Here is a 26224-nt window from a genome sequence, read left to right as displayed (position 1 = left end):
CTGAGCACATCCAAAGGAAGGCCCACCTCAAGATCGTAGAGTAAAAATTTCCTTCCACGATATTTCAATCTACTACGCAATTGAAGCATAAGGACGAAGAAGGTGCTTTAAAAGGTACGTTTTAATTTTGATTTCACGTCTACGAGGCTGAATCGCAGTTGTTCGTGTTAAAATGAACCGAGATCGTGTGGAAATACTGAAGGTGCGCTCGTAAGGACACAAAACCTTGTGCACATCGATGGAAACGAGTATTCGCGCGCTTGTATGAAAATTAAAACATTGCATGTTGAATTTTGTATGCAACCTGATGATTAAACGGGCAATTGTTTTGTTTTTCCCGTGTCGTGTCCAGCACTTCTTCTGTGTGAGGACATTGGAGATGTGACACCATATTGTAAATGAGAAGTACTAGATCCATCTTCTTTTTGCGTTTAAATTCAAATAGCCTGTCTGAAACACTGTCAATAACGTGTCTGCACACATTTCTCCACTATAGCAGTGCATTCGGTCTGTAAAATGACTTAAATTGACTATATAAAGCAATGTGCCATTTTAATTTATCACAAGCACTAAAATATGCCTCTCAGGACCCATATGGGTGTTCAGTGTAAAATACGCGCTTTAGGAGCTTTGAGTAAAAACAGTAATGTGTTTGTGAACATCTCGATGGCATCTCCTGCTGTTAAAGCTGAATAATAACGTCAGCTGATGGTGTGAATGTTCTCATCTCATTGTGTGAGCATGTTTGGGCGTTTTATCATCAGGGAAATTAGACTCCTTTTTGTTCGACTGACAGGCTGCTATTGCACACACACACACACTTGCTCTCAATTCCAAATTAACCCACATTTGTCATATACAGTGCAACACAAACCCTGTTTTTCATTGTGCGCTGCCACATAACTTGCTCTCTTGGATGCAGAGGGGCCAAGATGGATGTTTTTATGAAGGGGCTTTCTAAAGCTAAAGAAGGTATGGCAGTGGCCGCAGAGAAAACCAAGGAAGGTGTTGCGGTGGCCGCAGAAAAGACCAAGGAAGGCGTGATGTTTGTGGGTAAGACATGGAGCATATAATGCTCTTTTTTTTTAATGCATTCATATCACGAATCAAGCGTGAGCTTGGTTGGAGTGGGAGGGACCATGAAGCTCAGAGCCTGAGGGCCAGGAGGGGGTTGCTATCTGTTTCACTGCCTCTTCTCAGAGCATCACTATAGGTTCAGGCACTATTGTGTAATTTTGTGATTGGCTGGGATATTGGGTGGGGTTTTCCAGGCCTCTTACATGTACCACATCTTATTAATATTAATAGAGCTTTTTTTCTTAAACAGCCATATAGAGCCACATTTCTTGTGTACTTTGTGGGCATTTTGAGCATGTTCATGTCTCAGTTTAGTCTCTTAACACTGAGGACATTTAGTTCTTAAAATCATTTGAAAAGAACATTTTCTAATGAATGATGATTAATATGCTACAGTAATGATTAAGACTACTCAGAACATTTGTACATTTATTGTGAAAAGCACTCTACAAATAAATGTGGAATTTAATTGAAATATTTTAAGAATATCTTAATACATTGACAATATAAATTATTGCCAATTATTTCATTTTGTTCAAATATATTCTTTTTTTTACATAACACGTTTCTCAAACAATATGAATGGGTTGTTATGCATTAAACTATATAGCTGCCTTTATATTTTTGGAAGGTGGTCCATCGCAAGAGTATATTTGGGCTCCTTAGCATCAGAAATGAATAGGGGAAAATATGCTCTTTCCCTCATTACTTTATATTTATTTTTTAACTAAAATCTTGCTGTTGAAAAAAAAAGTTATTTTCCATTTTAGAAGCAATTGTTAAGCCCCCGGCTAACTCAGGGTTTTCAGCAGGGGTCCGCAAAGGTCCTGCAGGAAATAGTATATAGATATATATATAATACATTAGGGATTTTCTTTAAAAAATATATTTAGAAAAGTATATTTCAAAATATACAGCAGTAAATTAAGTCGTGATATGTCAAGCATTATTATAGACAATGATAATGTAAATATTGTCAGGATAACCTATCTTTTTATATTAAGGGTCTTACTCGGTTCAGTTTTCCTGTGCACTAGATCACTCATCTCTCCAATATTTCTCACAGTAGAATACTTATGTAAATATGATCATAGTTGTCCTACTGCAGTATGTTTCCCTAACAACAAATGCTGTGACAGTCTTGTTTGCATATCATTTCTGAGGTTGTCATCACTCTCTAGTGCACATGGCCTGTTTAATCAACAATGGATTCTACATCTGGAAAATTAAAAGCTCTCAAAATACTGGACTGATATAGATTCTAGTATAACATGAACTGTAAATGGAGAAAATCCATTTTATGGAACCTGATCTTATAAGGTGATCTTTAATGTACATGCTAATTTGAGAGTGAAATAACACCGCGTGAGATGGTTGACTTCTGGATCTGATCCAGCAGCTCTCTGATCTCCTATCGGGTTGGAAAAAAGCCGTACGGGCCACATGTCACACAATTCCATGATCTCATAGCCCTCTATATGCACAGCGCCTGTGACAGAGAGCTCTATAAACACTGTCAAGAGTGACAGTCCAAATTCTTATATAGAGTTGAAAGAAAGGAAATATATCTCTCCAAGCTTGTCTGAAATGATTCCAGCCTGCTCTTCTTGATTCCGTGTGCTTTGATCAGTAAGATGAGACGTTGCTGTAATTGGAGACTCAGAGGGCATTTGTGTTTAAGTGCACGTGTTCATGCCCAGCGACAGCACTCATTCATACTCCTCTGTTTTGATGTTGAGATGAATGAATAATAGAATCCCTTCACTTAAAAAAAACTCACATCTGTGCCACCAGTGTCCCAGGGAGAGACAATTAGGCCAGATATCTCAAGTCCTTTTGCGGTTGCTTTGCGAGCACATATAGCAGATCGTCCCGTACGGTTTCTTGCTGTCGTTTCCTTTGCGGTGAACACAAGCTTGCAAGGTGACCTGGGATGCCATGCTTGAATGGCCTTATGAGAGTGTGTGTTCGCGCATGGAGGAGGGATGGCGGTTATCTGATAGGTTCTTGTTCCACCTTGGACAGCAGTTGCACTCTCACACTCCTTCATGCACATGTGCCACCATCCCATCTGAGGAGAGATTGAAGAGGAGGTGGCCTCTGTTAATCTCACTCTGGCTCGTTTTGTCCCACTGATATTAATTTCCTGTCCGTCTTACATTTATTTCCTCTGTGGTTCCTCATCCTCATATCGAGCTGTATATTCACTGCTTTATATTTAGTGTTTGTTCTCAATACATGATTGTGTGGCTTGGTGGGAAGAGGTGTGCTATTACTTTAAAAAACAAGATAATATTTTTGTTTTTAAATGAATCATCTGCTAAACAATAACAGTATACTTTGTTTTATGTGTTATATGTTGCATTTGCTGTTTATGCAAATAGAATGCAATATATATATACTACAGTATATATATATATATATATATATATATATATATATATATATATATATATATATATATATATATATATATATACTGTATATATATATATATATATATAATGGTCATCAAAGCTACATTTATTTTATTTAAAAAAAAGACAGTAAAACCAAAATCTTATGAAATGTTATTACAATTTAAAATAACTATTTTCTTTATTATTTTTTTAATACATTTTATTTCTTCATGTGATGTCAAAACTACATCTAGCATCATTACTCCAATCTTCAGTGTCACATGATCCTCTAGAAACATTCCTTATTATCATTAATATTGAAAACAGTTTCTGTTTAATATTTGTGTGGAAACTAATACAATAGAAAGAACAGCATTTATTTGAAAAATAAATATTTTGTAACAATGTAAAACTATTCACTGATTACTGACTACAACTTTTGAGTGACATACTGTGTATATTCTGCATTCCAAACACAGAAATTTGAGAAACATAAAATGGAAAAAAAGAAAAGTTTAGTAAAATTATGTCTGCCCTTTTTATCTAAAAAGATACTTCTGTTACACTGTACATTCATGACCAAGTCTTTCCCCTTTTTAAGAAGCGACTTTGTGTTATAATGACTCAAGTGCTGTAGATGAAACATATCAGCTCTAATGAGTCATGGTTGAATGACTCTAGTTTAAACATCTATTAGCTCAAGAGTCATTTCTCTTCTTCTCTCACTTGCAAGAAACATACTCAAACCGAGACACAGAGTAGTATTTGCCATTACAGTGTGTAGTAACTTCCTTCCTACCAAGTGCTCCTGAGCTGTATTGCTCGTGCTGGCTGGTTAAGGTGACAGGTCTGAGATACAGGTTCTATTAGCTCTAATGATTTCTCAGTGAACCTTTAAATGAAGCTGCTCTGGGAGTTCCAGGCTTGTATTTCACATTGTCTTTCCTGTCTGTATCATGTACTTTCAACCTTATCACAGTTCCTTCAGAGGGCTTATTTAATGTGTGTTTCTATATAGTAATGGGCTGGGTATAAGTGATTTTACAAATTTTCTTTGTGTGTGCTTGCAGGCAACAAGACCAAAGACAGCGTTGCAACAGGTAAGGTTATTCTGCAAACTGTTCTTTAGTCTTGTCTTGTAAATAATGGATACGTCTCATTTAATGTGTTCAAAGGGCATGGCTTGCAGCCAGTAAGTGGAACCGAGACAAATAGCTCTGTGACTAGGTGATATTTCAGAAGGTTATTGTCTAGGACAGACGGACAACTAGAAAAGCCATAGTGTTTTTCCGTATGATTTACTGTGAGCACAAAGTCTCTAAACCACAATACCTGACACACATTTCAAATAATTCAATATCACTTAAAGCCTGTATAGATGGTGCATAATGTATTATGTATGCATAATGCACATAATGCCTACTAATCAGTATGTTCTTGTAAGTAATTTTAAGCACAGTTATTTTGTTATAATACTATAAAACACTTTATCAACTATCAATTTCATGCATACAATATCATAAATATCAATAATAATAATAATTATTATTATTACTATTATTATTTGTGTTATAAAGACTCATTAATAATATCATAATCATTATTTATCATATATTATTCATGATTCTAATTATTTATGAAATTAACTCCTTCCCCGCCATTGATGGAATTTTCCGGCTTTCCGTGTTTTCACTGTTATAGAGTAGAAGATTACACATTTTCTGAAAGAGCACTGAAAAAGATCACAGGCCAAAAAGAAGCAGAAACAAGCGATAGCATATGTAAGCAGATGCATATGTAAAATAACACAATTATCAACATTAAACAGCATAACTGCCTAACGTTACCGAATGAAATGTCGACCCAGGACGAGCTGTAGGACTGTGCAAGGTTTGGGGGTGTTGATGGACTCGATCTACTCCATCTATGTTTTGATCATCGTTTTGTATCCGATCCAGACGTAGATTTTGACAAAAATGCAAGAATTGCATCTCCTTTTTTATGAAACTTACCCACATTCAAATGTTGATAAAAAAATAATGCATGAAGCTAGAATAAAATAGAATTTTGTTTGTTTGTTTCAAAGCCGAGTTTGTTTGTTATTTCTTTTGATGTATTGCATGTTCAGATATTCATACAACAAAATGTTCTGGGGACCATGACATTTTTGTGAAAATGGTCAAAAATGCTGGCACAAGTGACTGGAACATTTTTTTCAAAAACGCTGACAGGGAAAGAATGAAAAACATTCATAATAATATTGCATTGCATTACATAACAATGCATTAAATTCCTAAGTGTTTCTTTTTCAAAGACAGCAGTATTCAATTCTTTCACTGTCTTTAAAAAACATTGGTTCAATAAGGTTCATTAGTTAACATTAGTTAATGTATTAATTAACATGAACTAACAATGAGCAATACATTTGTTACAGTATTTATTAATCTTTGTTTAAGTTAGTTCACAGTGCATTAAATAACGTTAACAAATACAACCTTTGATTTTAATAATGTATTAGTAAATGTTGAAATTAATATTAACAAAGATTAATAAATGCTGTAGAAGTATTGTTCATTAGGTAGTTAACTAATGTTAAATAATAAACCTTATTGTAAAGTGCTACCGTCATATAAAATTGTAAAGAATTTTATTTTATTGAATAAAATCCATTTATTTTCATATTACCGCATAGCATTGACATAGTGTAGAACAGTTGCTTTGTTAAATAATTGACCAATTTTATTTCTTGTGTCACCAAATAAATATTGAATCTCTGAGTGATGTGTTTTGTGTTGAAAATGGGTTGTCTGTGTTTCATCTCCGGTTAGTGGCTGAGAAGACGAAGGAGCAGGGCTCTCAGCTGGGAGGAGCTGTGATGCGCGGAGCCGGAAACATCGCCGCCGCCACAGGCCTGGTGAAGAAGGATGAGTTCCCCAGTGACTTAAACGTATGTTCTTTTATATATCATTATTGATTATTCTTATCTATCATTTTATTTTCATTCTTTCAAAAATATCACTGTAAAAATGTTCAGTGGTTACCTTAAGGAGCTATTTCCACCTGATCAAACTCTAAAAAAAAAATATTTTGTTGGTGTAATGAAATGTAGTCAGTTTGACTGTCATAATAGATTTTTTTATTTTTTTTACTTGACTTGACATTTTAGGTTACCTGACAAAACATTGAAGATTTGACACATTTCTGCAATACTATATTCCTGCAATCAATCAGTGGTGGGCGAAGTACTCAAATGAAGTTCTTAAAAAGTAAAGTACAAATACCCTAAAAAAAATACCCCAGTAAAAGTATTAAGAACTTCTTTTCCATTTTACTCAAGTTAAATTACAAAAGTATTTGATTTTTAAAGGTCCCGTATTATGCCCCTTTTCACAAGATGTAAAATAAGTCTCTGATGTATTTTACGACTTTTATGTGAAGTTTCAGCTCAAAATACCCAACAGATAATTTTTTACAGCATGTTTAAATTGTCATTTTTTGGGGCTCAGAAAAACACGCTGTTTTAGTGTGTGCCCTTTAAATGCAAATAAGCTGCTGCTGGACGACCCAGGGGGCGGAGCTTCATGAGCTCACGCTCAGTCTCTCAGGTAGGACTGCTCCTGATGAACAGAATGAAAATCATACCTGCATTACTTTTATTTTGTGTAATTTACAACGTAACGGCATTGCATGCTCGTATTTCTTTCGCACTTTATATACAGTGAGGCGCGCGCCGCCGCATTTGCGCGTGTAATTGAAGAGTGTGCGGTAACGTTACGAGTACAGGATAACGGCTGACAGGACAAGAAAGCCCGTTTTTCTGAGGTGAAAGAATTTATTTCAGCGTACACTTATGTCACTGCCTGGTAGGTCCTATTGTGCTGGGTTTTCTGAAATATTCATGATTTGCCTCTCATAACATAACATGCACTAAACACGCATGCAAAGTGGAAAAGGAGGGGCGGGGGCGCGGGGAGCAAGGATCAAAGCGCAAATTTGAACTATATCGATATATGCGATATGGTGTAATTCCATATCGCATTTAAAAAATATATTAAAAAATTATATCGATATATCGCCCAGCCCTACTCTCAGGACAATTTCATCTCACGGAATGATGATAATATCAGAAACTCTCAGAAACGTGTTCATTTCGAGTTGGACAATAATGCCTACAGAGTCAGAGTGCTGTATGGATATGGAACAGGTATAGTTTAGTAGTTTAATTACGGTTATTATAACGTATTTGTCATCTGCTTGTATGTATCCATTATTTATTAATAGCCTACAAGTCTGCTGTTTCGGACCAGGTCCGAATGATGATCAAACATATACTGATGAGTTTAATAAAGTTTATTGTACATCACACAAAAGATGAAGCGTCAGTTTTACTTCAGAAAATCACGTAAGAGCTGAGTAAACACAGTAAGTTATAAGAAGTGCGCAAGTACATAAACGAATTTCGGTAGAGTTGAGGGAGCATTCCTGTGGGCGGAGGTTAGTCAAAAAACTGTTCTACTGATGTCATTAAAGAAGGAAGTAGAGGGATGTAGTCCAAACGGGCCGTTCGCTGTAGGCGACTTCTGTCAAATAAAATATCTCGCTTGGCATTGAACTTTGAGCTTTATCATTTTACAGATATTATTTATGCTCTAACAGAAACATTACACACTAACTAAAGTTTGAAACATGGGATCACGAAGAACGGGACCATTAATGAACTTGTTTTGGGGGTGTTATCATCACATACTTTACATATTTCGTACTTTGGAAAAAAAATATATGGGCCAAGCACAAAATGGCTAAACACTAAGGGTCATATCATACACCCGGCGCAATGTGGCAACAGGCGCGGGTTTTTTGCTAGTTTCAGCCCAACGTAGTTATAATTTTTACATCCTGCGCCACGTTGTTTAAATAGCAAATGCATTTGTGCCCATTTGTGCGCCCATGGGCGTTCTGGTCTGAAAACGAGCTGTGTGCAGGCGCATTTTTGAGACTGAAACTTTTTTTGCGCCATTGACCAACTAAGACCTGGTCTAAAGTCCATTTTTGTTTTGTTATTTAAAGGCTGCGTTAGTAATATGCGCCTTAAACGAACTGGGAGGCATAGGCGGGTCCACGTGTTTTAACCTTGCGCACGAGCAGATCCGTTTCCTCGCTAGAGAAGCGTTCAGTTTTTCCGCTAGCAAATTCCGCCATGTAAATAACGAATCCGCCACGGCTCGAGCGCAACTGGCTTTTAAAGGGAATGGGAGATGAGACTGATTGGTTTATTGCACGTTACACCCAGAACACACACATTACTCATTAAGAGAATCGGGACAACCCTTTTAGACCATGGGCCGGGCGTGCAACCATTTTTCCCGTCATTAAACTAGCAAAAGTGGATTCGGACACGCCATTAGTGCACTTGCGCCCTGCGCTTTAGACCACGCTCAGATCGTTAAAGTAGGGCCCTAAGTGTTTAATTGTTTTAACCACAAATTATTGGTCAGGAAATTAGCTAAACTTAAGCAAATGCTCTACTTAAAAAAAAAACCACTGCTGTCTCAGAAAAACATCAAAGGCAGAATTAAGTTTTTGGCAGAAAATGGGAAGTTGTGTGTGAAGTGATGAATCACAATGAAACACGAGTTTCACATGGTGATGCTCCAGAACGGTGTCTTCTGAACATCTGGTGAGAAATATGATAATAAAAGCATCTCTACCACAGTGAATCATGAAGGAAGAGCTCCTTTTAGCTGCTGATATTGGTGAGATTCTTCACTGTGAAAAGTCATTTAATGCTTCGGTGTACAGGAGAATATTGCAGAATAGCTTGCTTCCCACAAATGAAAAGAAGAATGATCAGATATTATTTTTCAACAAGACAATGCTCGTGCTCAAACTGCAAAGTCAACCAAGAGAACAAGTCCATCAGGCTCATGTTTTGGCGTGGTCAGAGTCTTGACTAGAACCCGATAGTGAATATTTGGTCTCACATTAAACTCAAACCAACTTGGGAGGCATTTTTCAACTACCAATGAACTGTTTGAAGCCATTAACATTACGTGGAACAACACAGACTCTTCCTGTAAAAAGCTGTCTGCAAGTTTGGGAAAGCTATTCTGTGCTAAGTTACTTTATCTACAGTATTTGTGCTATTCTTGCTAATTTCCTGACCAGTGATTTGTGATTAAAATGGTTAAGACCATTAAAAGACCACTAATTATTGTGCCATTTTTGGCTTGGCCCATTTTTATTTCGTCCAGGAGAGTACATACAAAAAACTAGGTTCCTAGAAGTGCCGTTCTGAAACTGCACCCTCCGGTTTTGCAGGTATACCCTACTCCATTTCAGCTAATTTTTTTTGAATTCAGACTAAAGACTAAAAAATGTGTGAACGCTAGTAGATGCACATGCACATCTTCTGTGTGTCCATCAGACATAGTTGTGCGTTATTCCATGAGAAATACATGCCACTACACTGTCTATCAGAGGGCTGTACACCCTACACACTCACCTTCACATCATAACACATGACACATAATGGATCACCGTTTATCCCACAGGGAATATTGTGTCTTACTTTGTCTTTCTGTCCTGCTGAGCTCCCTCTGCTCTCCCCTCCCCCTCGTCTCTCTCTCTCTCTCTTTCTCGACCTTGCCCAAGGTCACTTAGCACTGAGTGTTACTTAAAAATGCACAATGGGAGGAGAAGTTGGCCAGTCTTCAAACTTAGGTAGATCTGTTTCCGTTTAAACAAACTGTTGATATCAGAGAGAATTTTGAACAGTTGCGGTAGTAGCAACAAATGTGTGGTCTTCCCCGGATTTTCCCCACCCGGCTTAAAAATTAGTCTTGTCCTTTATGGTGACTCAGTAATCTTTTAAATCACTTAGAGGCAAAAGCAGCATAAGAAGCTTGCAGCATATGTGCTTTCAGTGTTTACAGTGTGTGTGTGTGTGTGTGCATGAAGCCTGCTGGAGACAAAGAAACAAACACTATGTCGCTGTCATTGCTTTTGTGTGTTCTGAGTGTTCTAGTGATTCAGTTAAGCCATCATCCCTATTCATTTGGAGGACAGTTATTGTCATAAGAAAAGTGTTTGATGGCAGGTTTAAGTGTGTAGTTTAGCGGTTTTGAAACTTGCAAAAGTGTGTGGGTGGTCAGTGCTAACTGTGTTGCTGTACTGGACTGTGCCATTTGTGTGTGTGTGTGTGTGTGTGTGTGTGTGTGTGTGTGTGTGTGTGTAGACTAGAATGATCTTGTGCCATTTGTGCCCCACACACACACACACACACACACACACACACACACACACACACACACACACACACACACACACACACACACACACACACACACACACACACAAATAGCACAGTCCAGTCTGACTGTGGGTCGTTCTCAGGAAACAGTGTCACTTGTGTATTTTAGTGTCCACATGACTTAATACTGATTCAAAGAACTTTTCAACTAAAATTTTAAATCTAATTTATAAATAAATTACAAACCGTTATAAACAGATGCATGTGCAATACTTTTTTATGGTTCACTGAACAAGCATGAAAAACATTGTTTAAACACTTCCCAATAAAGATCTGTTAAGCTTATTTGGATTTTACAAAATTATATTTAAAATACAGTATCCTGAAAAAGGGAGCTTTCTTTTTTTGCTTAGTTTTTATATATCTATTTTTTTTATTCTTAAGAGTGTTCTAGTAATGAATGGATAAAACAAGTTTACTAAAATATCCTAAAATGTTTTAGCACAAATAGCATAATTTCTTGATTGACGTGAAGGGTTTGACAAGCTGTGTTGTGATATTAGGACTGTAGATCGCTGAAATATGACCTAATTGACTGTGATAGCTCAGTTTAAAAATAAACCTTCCATTGACCCAGAACTGTAAAGAAAATCTTAACTACTTACTGTATGTAGGTAATGAGGGTCTCTCTTTCTCTCTGGCAAGACATAAAATGGAGTTTGATCAAACATTTATTAGGTACATATGAAGATGTAGCATGCATATTAAAGCACAGTAGAAGATACACCACTAATATATATTGTACATACATTAAACAGCACGCGAGACAAGTGCTTATATTTAACCTCTGCTTGTGATAGTGCTTTTAAAAGAAATCGATCCTTTTATCGATATACTGTATATATATGTGGAAAAACTATTATTTTAAATCCTCATTCTGACCCTCTGTCTGAAATGATCTGTTTTAAGAGGCGGCTCATTTAAGGCTTGTGCGTGGAGTATGTCAGAAACTGAACACGCATCTGTATACTGTATCCAGTGTAGACAGCATCAGTGATTATAATGGGTTGTATTTGCTTTTGACTGTACTGTACTTTATACTGTATCCATTGGAGGCAAATGTCAGCCGTTAAGCGACTGAATGCCTGGGAACGGGGCCTATGGTGCGATGATGTCATGTTCTGGAGGAAGTCATATGCAAATGTATTTGCCTATGTGACGTCACAAATCCCACAACATCCAATCAAGCAGTTTTTGGAGTTTGGTTACATAAATGCTTTGTTTATAAAGAAGAGGACAGTTTTAATGTTTTTAAATGTTTTAATGGTACAAAGACCTCTTATATGTCAAAAGATCAGGGCAAATTGGATTTCATTTATTTGGTTTCACATGTGTATTCACAGCCTGAGTTTGGTCAGGAAGCCACCGAGGAGCCAATGGGAGAAGGTCTCGTGGACCCTGAGGGACAGACATACGACGAGACTCAGCAGGTAAAAACATCAGCACTCACAGCAGCACACACATTTACCAGACACACAAATCACAAGTCAAATCTCAAATCACTTTCACAAATCGTTTTCTATATGCTTGTATAGTTTTATGAACCCAGGTTCAATTTGATTTAATAAAATTCAAAAAGATATTGTAAAATTGATATTATTTATGAAATGTATTTATATAAAATGTCATTAATTATATTAATGATTAAATAAAATAATATATTATATAATACATTTTAAGAAGTTAGTCTCATTAGTCCACAGTCTATTTCTTCTCACATGAATTATTTTAAATAAATTAATGAATCATTTCATGTACACTTTTTCGTTGTTAAAGGACTCATGTAAAAACAGTATTAATAATCACCCTTCTATTTAACATTAATAAGTAACACTAATAAAACTATACACACACACACACAGACACTCATTCCATCCTTCACAGAATTATAATATGTAATTTAATCCCAGACATTTTCCTCAAACGTGTCTTCGGCATCTTTCTGCTTCCTCCCCTTCTTCTATTCCTCCCCCCCTCCTTCTGTCACTGCCATGCTGAATGTGCCTGTATGGGAGTGGCGGTGACATCAAAAGCCCTGTTGCATTGTCGGTAGCAAATGAGGCTCCCCCTGCCCTGTTGAGGAGTTGGGCTCTTCTAGTAGATCCTCTATAACACACAGGCAGCCAGGGCCATCAGAAAATGATAATGACATTTAAGATGTACTTCAGATGTCAGATCTTCAGACCTTACTAATATAACTCTAGCATGATGTGTGTACTTACAGTATATTCATTAAATAAATCAGATGCTTATGATCTGAAAGCTGTAGCTGCCACCTGCTGGGGGAAGTAAGGCAATGCAGCAGACCTTAAAGGGATAGTTCACCCAAAAATGATGGGTTGTTGTTCTAAACCTGTATGAATTTCTTTCTTCAGTTGAACACAAAAGAGACATTCTGAAGAATGTCTGTAACCAGACAGTTGATGGTAGCCATTGACTTCCATAGTATTTTTTTTTCCTACTATGGGGCCCGTCTACTGTTTGGTTACTAACATTCTTCAAAATATCGTTTTCAACAGTAGAAAGAAACTCATAAAGGTTTGGAACAACATGAGGGTGAGTAAATGATGGCAGAATTAAATTTTTTGAGTGAACTATCCCTTTAAACAATCAATGCCATAGGAAAAGCATCATGATGAGACGGAGTTTACCATCATATTCTATTGAAATTTACTTTGTGTAGGATCCTAGGGAACCCAATAATGTGTAAAAAATAATAGTCATTTAAAAAAAAGTGTTTTTTGGGGCTAATCAAAACCTACATGTTAGATATTATTAAAGAAAGGTGATTTTTAGTAATATATAGTATTATTGTTTCTGTTTGCGTTCAATTCAAAAGTATATTGTAGAACAATTCAAAAACAAATCAAACAATCGAATAAAAATGAAGCTGGTAGCACTTTACAGTAAGGTTCATTAAAACAATGCATTAAAACAAAGTATTTTTGTAAGAAATCTTCCACCATTTTATATGCAAACTCCTTTACTTGTTGAAATCAAGTTCCACGGCCTTTTGGCTATTTTTGCTATTCTTCTCATTTTTAAGAAATGTCATTTTTCTGTTTCTTCTCACAGGACAACCAAGATTATGAGCCAGAGGCATAAACTACACATTCCAAGTCCAAGTCCAGCCAGCAGCACAAAAAGTTTCTATCAATAACAAGTACACATTCTAAACACAATAAACCCTGTTGCAAAAAAGAGAAAAAAAAAATACAAAAACATACATATATATTCCAGTTAATCCTGCCGAGAAATGTTCTTCCTATCAGATATATACTTTTATTATGATCTATTGTAAATGTTATGTTCTGACGGTAACGTGTTGGATGTAGCTCTACGCTGACTGCCGGAGGGCGCTCTGTCTCGTTTCCTTGACTCCCTCCCAATGAAACGAGACCTGCCCTCCCATTGTGACTCTTTGTACTTGTACTGCATTTCTATACGTGTAATAGATGTTTCAGATCTTCCAATAGCATATTGGGGGTTCAAATATCTTCGGGTAAATATGATATTATATATAGCTGTGTGCAATGCCTGTTTGTGGGATTCTACTTTTATTTTTTATTTAATATTGAAGCAAGTTATTTATTTAATGTTTCTGAAGTAAGAGTTTTATACGTTGTAACTTTATAGTTGCTTGTGATATCATTCCAGTGGATTATTTGTTAGAATTGGGCAATTTGTATCTGTGTGTATATATGCGTTTGTGTACTGGAGATTTTAAAGTTAGTGTAAAGTGTCTTGAGATGTTTATGGATGTCAGGTCAATATGTGCTTTACAATGCTGGAAATGTCAATATTAAGGTTTCTGTGTCATTCAAGACAGTGAATCCTCTGTATATAAAGAAAACAAACAAAAGAAATCTTTGCTCTTTCTTTCCCCGAAAGGGTACGTTTACACGACAATGATGTGCTAAAAACAGAAATGTTTTCCTATGTGTTTTGCATTTTTTAAATTATCTCCGTTCACATGGATCCGCAAAAACGATTAAAAACGTTGCATTAAGCTGCCAGACCAGTAGTTGGCGATGTCGCTTTGCATTTGCAAAGAAACACCACGCGCCTACAGACTGAACGCGTAAAACGCATGCGCATGGCGCCACTGTGTCCGTAAATTCGCAATACGATAACGGTATCGGTTTCAAAAACGTACGCTTTGAAAGTTTGCATTTGCAGGCCCCCAAAACGCCATTGACTCAATAAGAAACCTTTATGCCACAAAAGTTCTATATAAGGAGAAACGTCTTAAATTACTGCAAAGTGCTTTCCTGTTGAACATGTTATTTTGTTGTTTCTATTGTGATAAAGTATTTTTGCATGCTGTTTCATTCATAAAATTTAATGAAATTGAACAAAATTAATGAATTAAAATGATTCCATTTAGGGAACCCCTAAAGGTTCTATATATGAAAACCCTTTAAGTTTCTATTTAAGAGTGAAAATATGCTACACTATTTTGATTTACAGCACCACAGCATTTTAGGACTCTTAAGTCACACATGAATGTTAAAAGTAGGCTACTTGTAATTATGATCTACTACCACTTAGTTTGCTATTATCTTATACAGCACAGTGCAAAGGCACTTGTATAAGTGTGTCCATCTTTTGGCTTCCAGAATAATATATTACATCCAGAGAGCCCTATGCCCCTGTCTCTCATCAACAGGAAGTCTGGCTGTGTCTCAGAATGTAGTGCTCTATACAGACATGCTGAGCCCAGCAGAATCAGGACGGTGCAATAGCTGAATAGCTGGCATACCTGTATAAGCCGGGCACCATTGATGGATTAGCACGTGTTATCACAAGAGAATGTGGTGCCCTCCGGCAGCAGAGGGTATTTAAGGGCCTGTTGGCAGCATCCCTCTTACGCCGAGCCGGTAGGACTGTGAGTGTATGTGCTCAGCATCATGGCTTCCTTTAAGAAGTCTCTGGAGGGGCTGAAGAACACAACACAGTCAGCCACTAAAGGCGTCACTGACAGTGCAGGTACTAATGGATGCACACTGCTCATCTGTCATTGATTATGTTTGGTAACGTTCATTTTTAGTTTAAGAAAGAACAGCTGTCTAATTTACCTCATTTGTGTTTATTGTGCCATAGATTTTAAAAAACTTTGACCATCAAGATGTTTTATTTAAACATTTCATTATTTAACTTTTTATTGCTGATTTATGTTTTCATGTATTATTTTATTATTTATTTATTTGAACTATAATTTGAATAATTTGATTTGAACATGTTTTACACGATTTCATAAAATAGTGACAGGATCACAGCATCAAAAATTTGTCTGTTTTTAAGATTTGCATATTTCAATTATATGACATATTTCCGTCAAATGAAATTAAATAATTGAGTCAAATAAAACTACTTGAGTAAATTGTAAAGATATTGTGAATTTCAGAATGAGTTCATTTTGAATTTATAAAGCTTGGAATCTGTAAGTTTTAAATAATACACACTGATTAATGGCAGAAAAAAACTATATGTGCTTTGGCATTAATTTAACTAATTTAATGCAAAGTTAAGCATATTCAAATAATTCAAATTTAAAACATTTGTTTAAAAATTAGGTATCACTTTATTGTGATGGTCCTTTTTGAACATTCTGTTGACTATAAGTAACTTTGCAACTACATGTCAACTAACTCTCAATAGAGTGTTAGTAGACTGTCTGCTTAATATCTGATAACACTTTATTTTGATGCTCCCCAACAGACATACTACTGACTATAAGTTATTTTGCAAGTACATGCCAACCTATTTAACCCTATCCCTACCAGTAATACTCTACTAACACTCTAATGAGAGTTAGTTGACATGTAGGTGCAACGTTACATATAGTCAACAGAATGTGTTAAAGGGACCATCAAAATAAAGTGAAACCAACATTTTTTATTTCATTTTATCATTATTATTATTATTATTATTATTATATTTATATTTATTGTAGTCCATTTCACCATGCGTTAATGTAATTTTTAGATACTGCTTTTTGAGAGACTTTTTCCCCAGTGCGCATGAAAAACATACAGCATATTTGATAATGTTATTTCAGTTCAGGCATCGCAAGATGTCGTGCACCAGGTGGCAGAGTCCGCCAAAGAAACCACCAGTATAGGTAAGAGAAAGCTGGCAGCTCACGAGTCTGCTATACATCTGTACAGAGATAAAGATGCACTTAAGTGCGGATGTGCTTGATATTACAGCTTGTGTACAGTCAGTGTATGCAAATCATCTACAATCGTTTTGCATAATTGTGTCATGCCATTGCCATAATGTCTTGAATCTAAAATTGTATTGTATTGTTTTGCTTATCTCTATCAATTTATTTGTATGTTGCACCATGAAGAATATGTAAATGCATCCCTAACGGATCTCTCTCTGTGCGTGTGTGTGTGTGTGTGTGTGTGTGTGTGTGTGTGTACAAACAGCTGCTGAGGAGGCGTCCAGACAAACACAGTCTGCTATAGGCACCGCTGCAGGGAAAGCATCAGACACCATAAAGGAGTTTGGACAAAAAATGAGTTCTAAATAAATGCACTGCCCAACCAATTTGACATTCCTTCTTATCAGAATCGATTCAACTTAAACTTTGTGAATTAAATTGTATAAAAATAATAAGTAGCCTAGAAACTTTGCAAATGTACTGGCTTAATTTCATCTGCATTTGCAATGCGGACTATGCCTAAAGATTTCATTTGAGTTTAGTTGTTGATCCTCCTATTTTCTGTTCAAAGATGCAGCTTTCAAAATACACGATACATTCCGTTCAACTGCTGCAGTGTCTCTTTATATCCACCCTGCATTTCTATTCTAGTGTAATACTATGTGATTATATAGAGTATGCAAGAACACGTTCACTTTCTTAGTGAAACCTTCTATTATTTTTCTCAGCTCCCACGTCACGGGAGGGGGGGGGGAATCAGAGGAGGGGGTGGTGAACTGTTGCTATGGCAACATAACACAGATAGACCACAGTGAAAGAACTTTCATTCAAAAGTGCCTTAGGGGCAGTTCCTGCTATTCAGTATTCCTGTGGATGTCAAGAGATGATGTTTTTGATTACAAACAATAACCCCAAACAACGTGCAACGTGTTGGCTGCTACTCACCAACTTACGCATCCTGTTTCAAATGTGTTGCACAGCTTAAAATCTGTCTTTATCAGTCCAGTGAAACCGCAATAAAGCATTGCAATGGACATCCTTTAGATGCTTTTTAAAAACTCATTTAGTTGAAAAGAAACATCTTCATTATGGATGTATTTGCCCTGTAGATTAACTCGTTAGGCTCGTAAGTCTTAATGCACAGGTCTAATCTTTTGACCTTATCCGAATTTTTGTCCACCATATTTACATTCACTTTAGAGTAGGGGTGTAAATCGGACAGTTCATCATGATACGATATGATATCGATTCTCTCAACCAGCGATACGATGACGATATACCTCAAAAAAATTATGCGATACGATTTGATTGGATTCAGGGCTATACTGATTGATTTATCGATATTTAGATATTATGTGCCAAGTTCACACAACCAGTTATATTTTTATTAACTCACAAATGTAACGAAAATATATAGCATTAACTTTTTATTAAACTCTTTACGAATTGCAACTCATACAGCGCTGCCCACAAGGCTATTCCTCCTACATATGCGCTTATTTTTATCAGTTCTTTTGTCTTTGGGCCATTATATTTCTCACAGATTTCCAATATTAACCAACTGCAGAACCGCAGAACCAAAATGGATGGCAGCAACAGCCTAACAGTCTGATGCCGGAAGTGGGCGGGGTAAAAGCATCTAAGGGGTGGAGATGGGTAGGTTTAGGGGTGGGCTTAGGGGTCAGGGGGTGGAGATGGGTAGGTTTAGGGGTGGGTTTAGGGGTCAGGGGGTGGAGATGGGTAGGTTTAGGGGTGGGTTTAGGGATCAGGGGGTGGAGATGGGTAGGTTTAGGGGTGGGTTTAGGGGTCAGGGGGTGGAGATGGGTAGGTTTAGGGGTGGGTTTAGGGGTCAGGGGGTGGAGATGGGTAGGTTTAGGGGTGGGTTTAGGGATCAGGGGGTGGAGATGGGTAGGTTTAGGGGTGGGTTTAGGGATCAGGGGGTGGAGATGGGTAGGTTTAGGGGTGGGTTTAGGGGTCAGGGGGTGGAGATGGGTAGTTTTAGGGGTGGGTTTAGGGATCAGGGGGTAGGTTTAGGGGTGGGTTTAGGGGTCAGGGGGTGGAGATGGGTAGGTTTAGGGATGGGTTTAGGGATCAGGGGGTGGAGATGGGTAGGTTTAGGGATGGGTTTAGGGATCAGGGGGTGGAGATGGGTAGGTTTAGGGATGGATTTAGGGGTCAGGGGGTGGAGATGGGTAGGTTTAGGTATGGTATATGTAAGGTGGATATGTATGGTATGCGGTTCCGGCATCAGACTGTTAGGCTGGCGCTGTCGTCCTCACACTGCTATGACGTATGGTTCTGCTCGTTCTAAATCAGACACTGATAAAGTAGCACAGTAAAGATATATTTATGATGTTTTATATAACACATTTTGTATAATAGAGTATAAACACATTTATAATAATGAGAAAGCGATTGAGTGTGAATTAATTCTACCTGTGCAGCGTCTCTCTACTAATAGTGAATCTGTGGGTTACTTACTAAGAAAAATATGCTAAAACTTTTCAGTTTTTAAGCAAAGTTGACAATAGATTTCTGCGCAACTGAATGTTTCTGTGTGTGCACGATCTTCATGTGATGTGCGAGCTACTGTCTGTATGTGTGTTATAATGCAGCAGCGCATTAGTTTTTATCTGCGATTAACTTACGTGTACAATAAACTGTTTAAAATGTGCATTCATCCATCTATTTTGAGCATCCAGATAGTATAATCAAACATATCTTGTGAAGCGCTCTCGAAGTATGCATTTATTTGTCATTTTAACTGTTGGAAAGGGAGCGTAAAAGTGGACAACAAAGATTTCTTATCCTGTTGCGCCCTCCATAGGCCATGATCAGTGACTAGTCGTTATCAAGCTTAAAGTCGACTAGTCTGTGCAATTCCTAATATGTATCTGATTTAAAACACATTTGGAAGTGGCTCAAAATGGATGCGAAAAATCGCCTCTTGTGCAGATTTTTGTGTTTACATGCATGCAACAAATTTCGATTTGTAATCAGACGTGAGTAAACGCAGTCTATATATTCCATGGGAAACTGCTGAGAATGAACCTCTCTTACCCTTAAAATGTAGGTAGAGTAATTGAGTAAAGTAGAGTAGGCCTATTTCTTGCAAAGTTCAAGAGCAGATATGCTTTGTGCCAGGCACATTATGTGAAACCAGCCAGCCACTGAGCCCAAAATACCTTATATGGTGTAGAACAGACTTGGTACGATTTCATGCAGCTGCATGGAAGAATAATCTATAGATTCTTTTTGGTTTATATTTTCAGTTCAGTTCCTTTAAAAAACAAATCTAACAAAGAATGTTTATTTTGCATTTATGGTATGAAAAATCAAAAAAGCTAGATTGTGTAGGTGTCTATAAAAGCTACATGGAAACAAATATCCTGAACTGTTTATTAATGGAAATTCCCTGAAGATGTAAGCAGACAAGATGTACCCATTAGTGTTCATATCTGTGGTAGACGCAAATGTCAAACAGTTTCATCCTGAGGAAAGGTTTTTCACCGCGACTTATTTTACAGTTGATCTCCACAACTTGTGGCATAATCTCCACCTCCACACCCCCCATCATCTTTACATCCCTATCCACCTCCTCCTCCTCGTCCTCCTCATTTGCCTGCATCCTGTTGTTATCAAAATATGGCATGTGTTTTTTGAACACCCCCCCCCCATTACCATGAGCACAGTCACCCCCCTCCCCCCTGCATGTACATGGCTGGTTGCTAGGCAACAAATATTCTGCGGGTGCGTGCAATTGGCAAAAGCCCTCGATTTCTATGGTGAGAACATAGGCGATAGAATAGAGCTCTCCGGAACACAATCCACGGCATGGTGAGGTGCAATGTATGCGACCACATACATGAATCCAAAAAAACCTGGGAAAAGCCATTTTATAGTTACCATTCAGCCTTAAACTTGCATGCTGTTCAATAAAATTGAAAGAATATTAATTTGAAGATAATCCAATACATCAATGCATCAGCATAGTGACCTACATTGATTGTCCAGCACTTTACACTTACAGGGATTTGTCTCCTGTGACATGTTGAAAATATGAGTTCATTCTATATATTTCAAAAGAAAAAGTTCCAGAGATCACAAAACCATTACCAGTGCTCCCTTTTAGTGTCTTGTCTTCCAAAGTAAATTTGTTTCATTAGATTTTTTATTACATAAGAGCCATGCGTGACTTTTTTCCCCCCTCTTTTAAAAAATAAATAAATAAAACACTATTTTAATCATGATTTGCTTCTGATCATAAAGCTAGGGATACTCTGTCATTTCATTACCACTCACTGCCAGGTTGAGTCTGGTTTCCAGGGAAACTAAAAATCAGAAGCTTTCAGTACTCGCAGCCAAAGTGAAATCCAAGGACCACCATCCACTGAGATTCTTCTGGAAAACAAACCATCTACAGCCTGCCTCTGATTTCAAGCACCTAAAAGAGGAGCTTGGAGTGTGAAGACATGCTTTGGCTGTGAAATCTTACAAAATATGGATACTGCTTTTGATCTGTCGTGCAGTTGAGGTATGTGTCGTTGGGGTGTTTTTCAATACGTGTCTCATTGTGTGTCGTCGTAGTTTTGGTTTTAGAGTGTACTGTTACCGAGCAAGTTCACTGTGTGGATGAACCGAATCAGACAGCTATGACATTATTGGATCTCTCTTTTTTAGGAATAAAAAAAGGAATCGACTTATTGACAACTGATACTACTCTTCCTTTCTAAAGTATTATAAGGCTGAAATTTATATGCAATTTTATGTAAAAATAATTTCAAGAACAGAAATGATGATTTTTGTCAGTGTCTGTGATCATTACTAAACAATACGATTTGATATGAATTTTATCTAATGTAATATGTTTTCAAATAAAATGAGTATGCTATCATTAATGCATGTCAAGTGCCATTTTTTTAATAATTGCACCAACATTAATGCACTAATGCATTTATGTAAATGTTTTCCAGCTAAACCATCAGTGGTGTGAGACCGTGAAGCTCAGACATTTTCCTGCCCCTCTCTCGGATCAACACGAACTCATCTCTAAACCCATGGAGGGTCCTGTTCTGACAGAAAGTGAAGTTTGGAAAGTTGGCTCAGGGACCAGCTCAAGTTTAAACACGGATGACAGAAGTATTGACTATTCGCCCCTTATGAATGACACCGTAACTGACGAAAACCTGTCAAAAGCATCTGAAAACCCAGGGACCTCAGTCCAAGAGGAGATCTGCGACAGCATCCAGGAACAACCCGACCCAGAGGTTACATCAGATCAGATCAAGTCAGTAATTCCACATGAGCAGCGATTAGAAGAAGATTTACCTTCCACTCAAACAGCAGTAGAGAGCAATAAGCCACCTGAGTCAGCGTGCAAACAAGAGAGGTGTGTCAACCGAGCAGAGGAACAAGCAGATAAGATATGCTTGGCGCTTGGCCGACAAAACCTTGACCAGGAGATTAACCAGGAGATCACCATACTGGTGACCAATCATGACTGTATATTGGAGGATGAGGAGGATGAGGAGTTTGGGGAGCAGAAGACTTCCAGCTGCCCTACTGAACCCGAGACTGTCTCTTCCGTTGAGGGTGGAGGAGTGACTGAGGAAGAGAGTCTCGATGGTTCCATCGTGGTGGTGAACATGATTGAGGTCAGTCAAGTTCAGAAGACCAGCGTGATAAGCAACGCATCAACTGAGCAGAATACCACCAATGAAGAACCAAGATTGCCTGGAGATCCTGGGGATTGTAGCAATGAGACAAACTCCGGGAGAAAAGGTTCAAGCACCCCTCAGAAAACAGACGCAAGTAGCACACATGCTAACACAAGCTCCTCTGTGGAAGTGAATGTCTGCAGTCTGACAGATGAGTCCACACAGCCTAAAGACGTAGAAGTAAAACAGGAGAAAATCGAATCGACTGACTCCAGGAATGCCGTACGGCCAGCGCAAGAGACGCTTGGCGTGACTCGGTCACCTGGACGCGCACAGCATGTGCAAACCCAGGTCAGTCTGGAAGTGATGTACCAATCGGTGGCCACCAGCCCCATGACTCCTCCCGAGGGCTCTGCAGCTTTCATTTTTCCGAGCACCTTTGGAAAACTCGCCGACAAGTGTAGTACAGAGGTGGCCCAGAGAAAAGATGCAGAGTTACAGGTGGGCTTGCAGGTGGAAGTACGTTCAGTTGCCACAGCTCCCATGAGCCCGATTACTCTGACCGCACCCGAGGTTATCCCAGAGCCGGAACCACGGATCGGGGTGGTGCCAGAGGAAGCTCCAGAACCCGTGCAGGAGGTGAGCTGGGACGAAAAGGGAATGACTTGGGAGGTGTATGGTGCAGTGGTGGAGGTGGCAGTGCTGGGTACGGCTATCCAGAAACACCTGGAGAAACAGGTGAAGAAGCAAAATAAACAACCTCCGGCCTTGCCTGCCCTGACAGATGATCTGCCAGCGGATCTGACTGAAACATCCGCAACGATGCCTTCCAGTCCTCCCCCCATCCCAGACCCCGGTGAAAGCAGCCCGGCCAAAGAACAAAAGGAAGAAAAGACGGTGCAGAGCGGCGGGCGTAGACAGAATCATTTTCGCCAGTGGTTCAGGAACGTCCGGCGACCAAGTTGTTGTTCAAGACCACGTCAAGATGAGGAAAACTAAGAAAGGCATGAAAGTCGAAATCACCTTGAGACAATCTCTCCCAGCTTTGTGCACTTTGGCCGTGCACATGATTGGGTTTTGTTCGATAATACACCCCTTTAACATCCTTAAGACATTTAAACATGACACTGCGCCACAATAAGTCCCTGTATGGATAATCAACATTTTTGGTTTAGTTTGTATTCACTGCAAACAATTACAGTCGTCTTGATTTCTCCTCGCACTTTGACTTTAAAATGGCTCCTTCCAGTTTATGTTGCTATGAGTGTATATTTGCTTGCTTCTGTCAAGACCATGCCACCCTGATGTTGTTGTGGTCAGTGAGGATCACTTTTAAAGTGCCCTTTTACAATATTTTACACAAATAATTTTACCTTTAAAATTTCTATATTTCAAACATGTATATGAATTCACCATGTATATTTAAAGAGTGGTAGAATACATTTATAGAGTGACAGTACCAAGTACTGTGTGTTAGACAAAAATTACCCTAGAAATTCTTGGTGTTTCTGGCAACGTGTAATAGATGAAGTCTCTGATTTTTTGACCGTGACAAATGTTCGGTGTTCTTTATGGATTTCAGATTCTTCTTTTTCTATTGGCTTTTGTATAACCCTGTAATATTAAATGGATGTGTCTTGTTTTTGCAGTTCAGCTCAGCACACTCGTAACAAACACACCTTCAAGCCTTACATTCTGTGTGATGTTTTGTGAATGTTGTGAGAGCTGTGAAGTGAATAGTTTTGAAAATAAATCATCTTTACAAGGGAAAAGCAAAAACTTGATTTTGTCTCTCATTTTGATAACATGATCAATTTTATTTGAGTAAAATAGCAAAATAATAATAATAATTTTTGAACATATAACAATACACCAAATATAGACAATTTACGATATATACACCCTGGACACCAATCTGGCTCAGCAAGATATGATTTTTTTTTTTTTTTTGCTTGTTTTGATCAGACCTAAACTAAGCAGGCTAGTGCCAGGTAATATTTGGCAGAGAACACAATCAGTTTTATACTTTATAAGTTTATGTGTTTGTTCAAAGACAGAAAATAATACAAATTTTTTTTAAAAAATTTGAAAGAGTTCCATTCTTCTGTAAAACAAAACTTTAAACAGTATGAATGATTAGGTATTACATATTGGAGATGAGACTTCATTATGAAAAAAGAATAGAAAATGATGACAAAAATAATGACAAAAATAATGAAAGGTAAAATTAGGCTATAAAGTCTGTTTGAATTACCACTTGTTTTTAGTGCATTGAGAATGGTTCTTTTCCAAACATTAAATTTCTTACCCCCGACCAACTCAACATTTCAAAGTGCATTGTTGATTCAGCATTCAAAGTCATGGGTTAACTTTAAAGGCCAAACATACAATATATAGTGTGAAATTGAGTATTTTCTCCTTTTTGGCAGAACTACATATCAAATGGCAGACAGGTGGAGGTCAGGGGTTGATTTTTAGAGATCAGTGGTGTTTATGGAAGGGTTTGCAAAAGTGAGACCAGGGCTGTCTGCACCTCTCTTCTTCTCTCGCTGGGCCAATGCAGCGCCCAAAGGCTCAATGTATGGAGAACCACTCCTGTCGTCATCCTCCTCCTCTTCTTCTTCCTCAATTACCTATAGCACAACAGAAAACATAAGCACTCAAAAAACATACATAACCAAACAGCTTATAAAGACTTCAAATCCACTTGTGTCCCCACAGCATTTATACTATTGCACCATAAGTAAATATGCTTGAAATACTGTGGAATCCAAAAGTCTGAATGCAATCACACTGAAAATCTGATTCCGGGTTTTGTAAACTTTTAGGGTAAAAAAAAAAAAAAAAGTAAAAAGAATAAGAAATATTTTAAATGCTACACTATTTCTATAATTTATAATTAAATTAGTGACAATGTGAAAGCCATTGGTCTGATGTCAGATGATAAGATGTTTTTGCTTTTTGCTTCCACTGAAGCACAAGATGCTCTTTGGATATTCACAAGTTTGTGTAAAACCTGATGATCATGTTCTCCAGCATGATTTGAGGAGTTCATGCAGTTTGAGTTCTGCTGGTATTAAAGGAAAAATAAAGAAATATATATATATATATATATATATATATATATATATATATATATATATATATATATATATATATATATATACATACATATATAAACAATATAAATACTAACACAAATGATCAAATTCATGTTAATTCATTGCTTCACTTAAATGTATAAATGTATGTTGTTTTTCACCAGTGGCCTCAGACTTTTGCACCCCACAGTATATAATATTAATTTTAATAATACATTTACCATCATTGGCATAGTGTCTTTCTCTGTCATGGCCATATCAATGTTGTAGTCCAGGGAGTTAAGGCTAAAACAGAACAGACACAACATACACACATAATCAGAATCTCACAAAGCAAATCTTCTGTATGAAGTCATAAGTGACATTATGGGGGAACAAGTTACCAGTAGAGACATTTTGGACCAGTTATGTAGCTTGAAAGAAAATCAAAAACATGCTTCATTGTGTGATTCAGGGTGATTCTGAGAAATATGGGGTCACCAATATCACCACATCATCAAACTAAAACT

General features: G+C 37.6%; 3 protein-coding genes across 3 annotated transcripts in view; 2 read left to right on the top strand and 1 right to left on the bottom strand.

Moving 5' to 3' along the window:
• Positions 1 to 8: 8 nt before the first annotated feature.
• sncb (synuclein, beta) lies at positions 9 to 14630 on the top strand. Its single transcript, XM_081382336.1, has 6 exons — positions 9 to 114; positions 923 to 1053; positions 4547 to 4576; positions 6305 to 6423; positions 12129 to 12215; positions 13861 to 14630. Exons 2-6 carry the CDS (start codon positions 933 to 935, stop codon positions 13888 to 13890), a joined length of 387 nt encoding a protein of 128 aa, XP_081238462.1. The 5' UTR covers positions 9 to 114; positions 923 to 932; the 3' UTR covers positions 13891 to 14630.
• A 1065-nt stretch (positions 14631 to 15695) lies between these two features.
• Positions 15696 to 17326, top strand: adirf (adipogenesis regulatory factor; the record flags this gene model as incomplete). The annotated part of the gene is made up of 3 exons (XM_081382165.1): positions 15696 to 15774; positions 16847 to 16909; positions 17223 to 17326. The coding sequence occupies 3 exons, from the start codon at positions 15696 to 15698 to the stop codon at positions 17324 to 17326; spliced, it is 246 nt and encodes an 81-aa protein (XP_081238291.1).
• A 7645-nt stretch (positions 17327 to 24971) lies between these two features.
• Positions 24972 to 26224, bottom strand: part of cdhr2 (cadherin related family member 2) — a gene marked incomplete at its 5' end in the record, with an annotated part of 29046 nt that continues 27793 nt past the window's right edge. The window contains 2 exons of the mRNA XM_081383452.1: positions 24972 to 25247; positions 25937 to 26000. Of these exons, the coding sequence (XP_081239578.1) occupies positions 25089 to 25247; positions 25937 to 26000 (223 nt within the window). The 3' untranslated portion in view covers positions 24972 to 25088. The remainder of the gene's footprint in view (positions 25248 to 25936; positions 26001 to 26224) is intronic.

Source organism: Scardinius erythrophthalmus (genome assembly GCF_964197995.2).
Source record: "Scardinius erythrophthalmus genome assembly, chromosome: 13".
NCBI lineage: Eukaryota > Metazoa > Chordata > Actinopteri > Cypriniformes > Leuciscidae > Scardinius > Scardinius erythrophthalmus.
The sequence above is the reverse complement of the archived record's forward strand: the minus strand, read 5'-3'. Positions and strand labels throughout refer to the sequence as shown.

Coding starts and splice junctions, on each gene's coding strand:
- sncb (XM_081382336.1), top strand. CDS start 933: ATGGATGTTTTTATGAAGGGGCTTTCTAAAGCTAAAGAAGGTATGGCA. Junction 1,054..4,546: donor GGAAGGCGTGATGTTTGTGG/GTAAGACATGGA, acceptor GTGTGCTTGCAG/GCAACAAGACCAAAGACAGC. Junction 12,216..13,860: donor CATACGACGAGACTCAGCAG/GTAAAAACATCA, acceptor TTCTTCTCACAG/GACAACCAAGATTATGAGCC.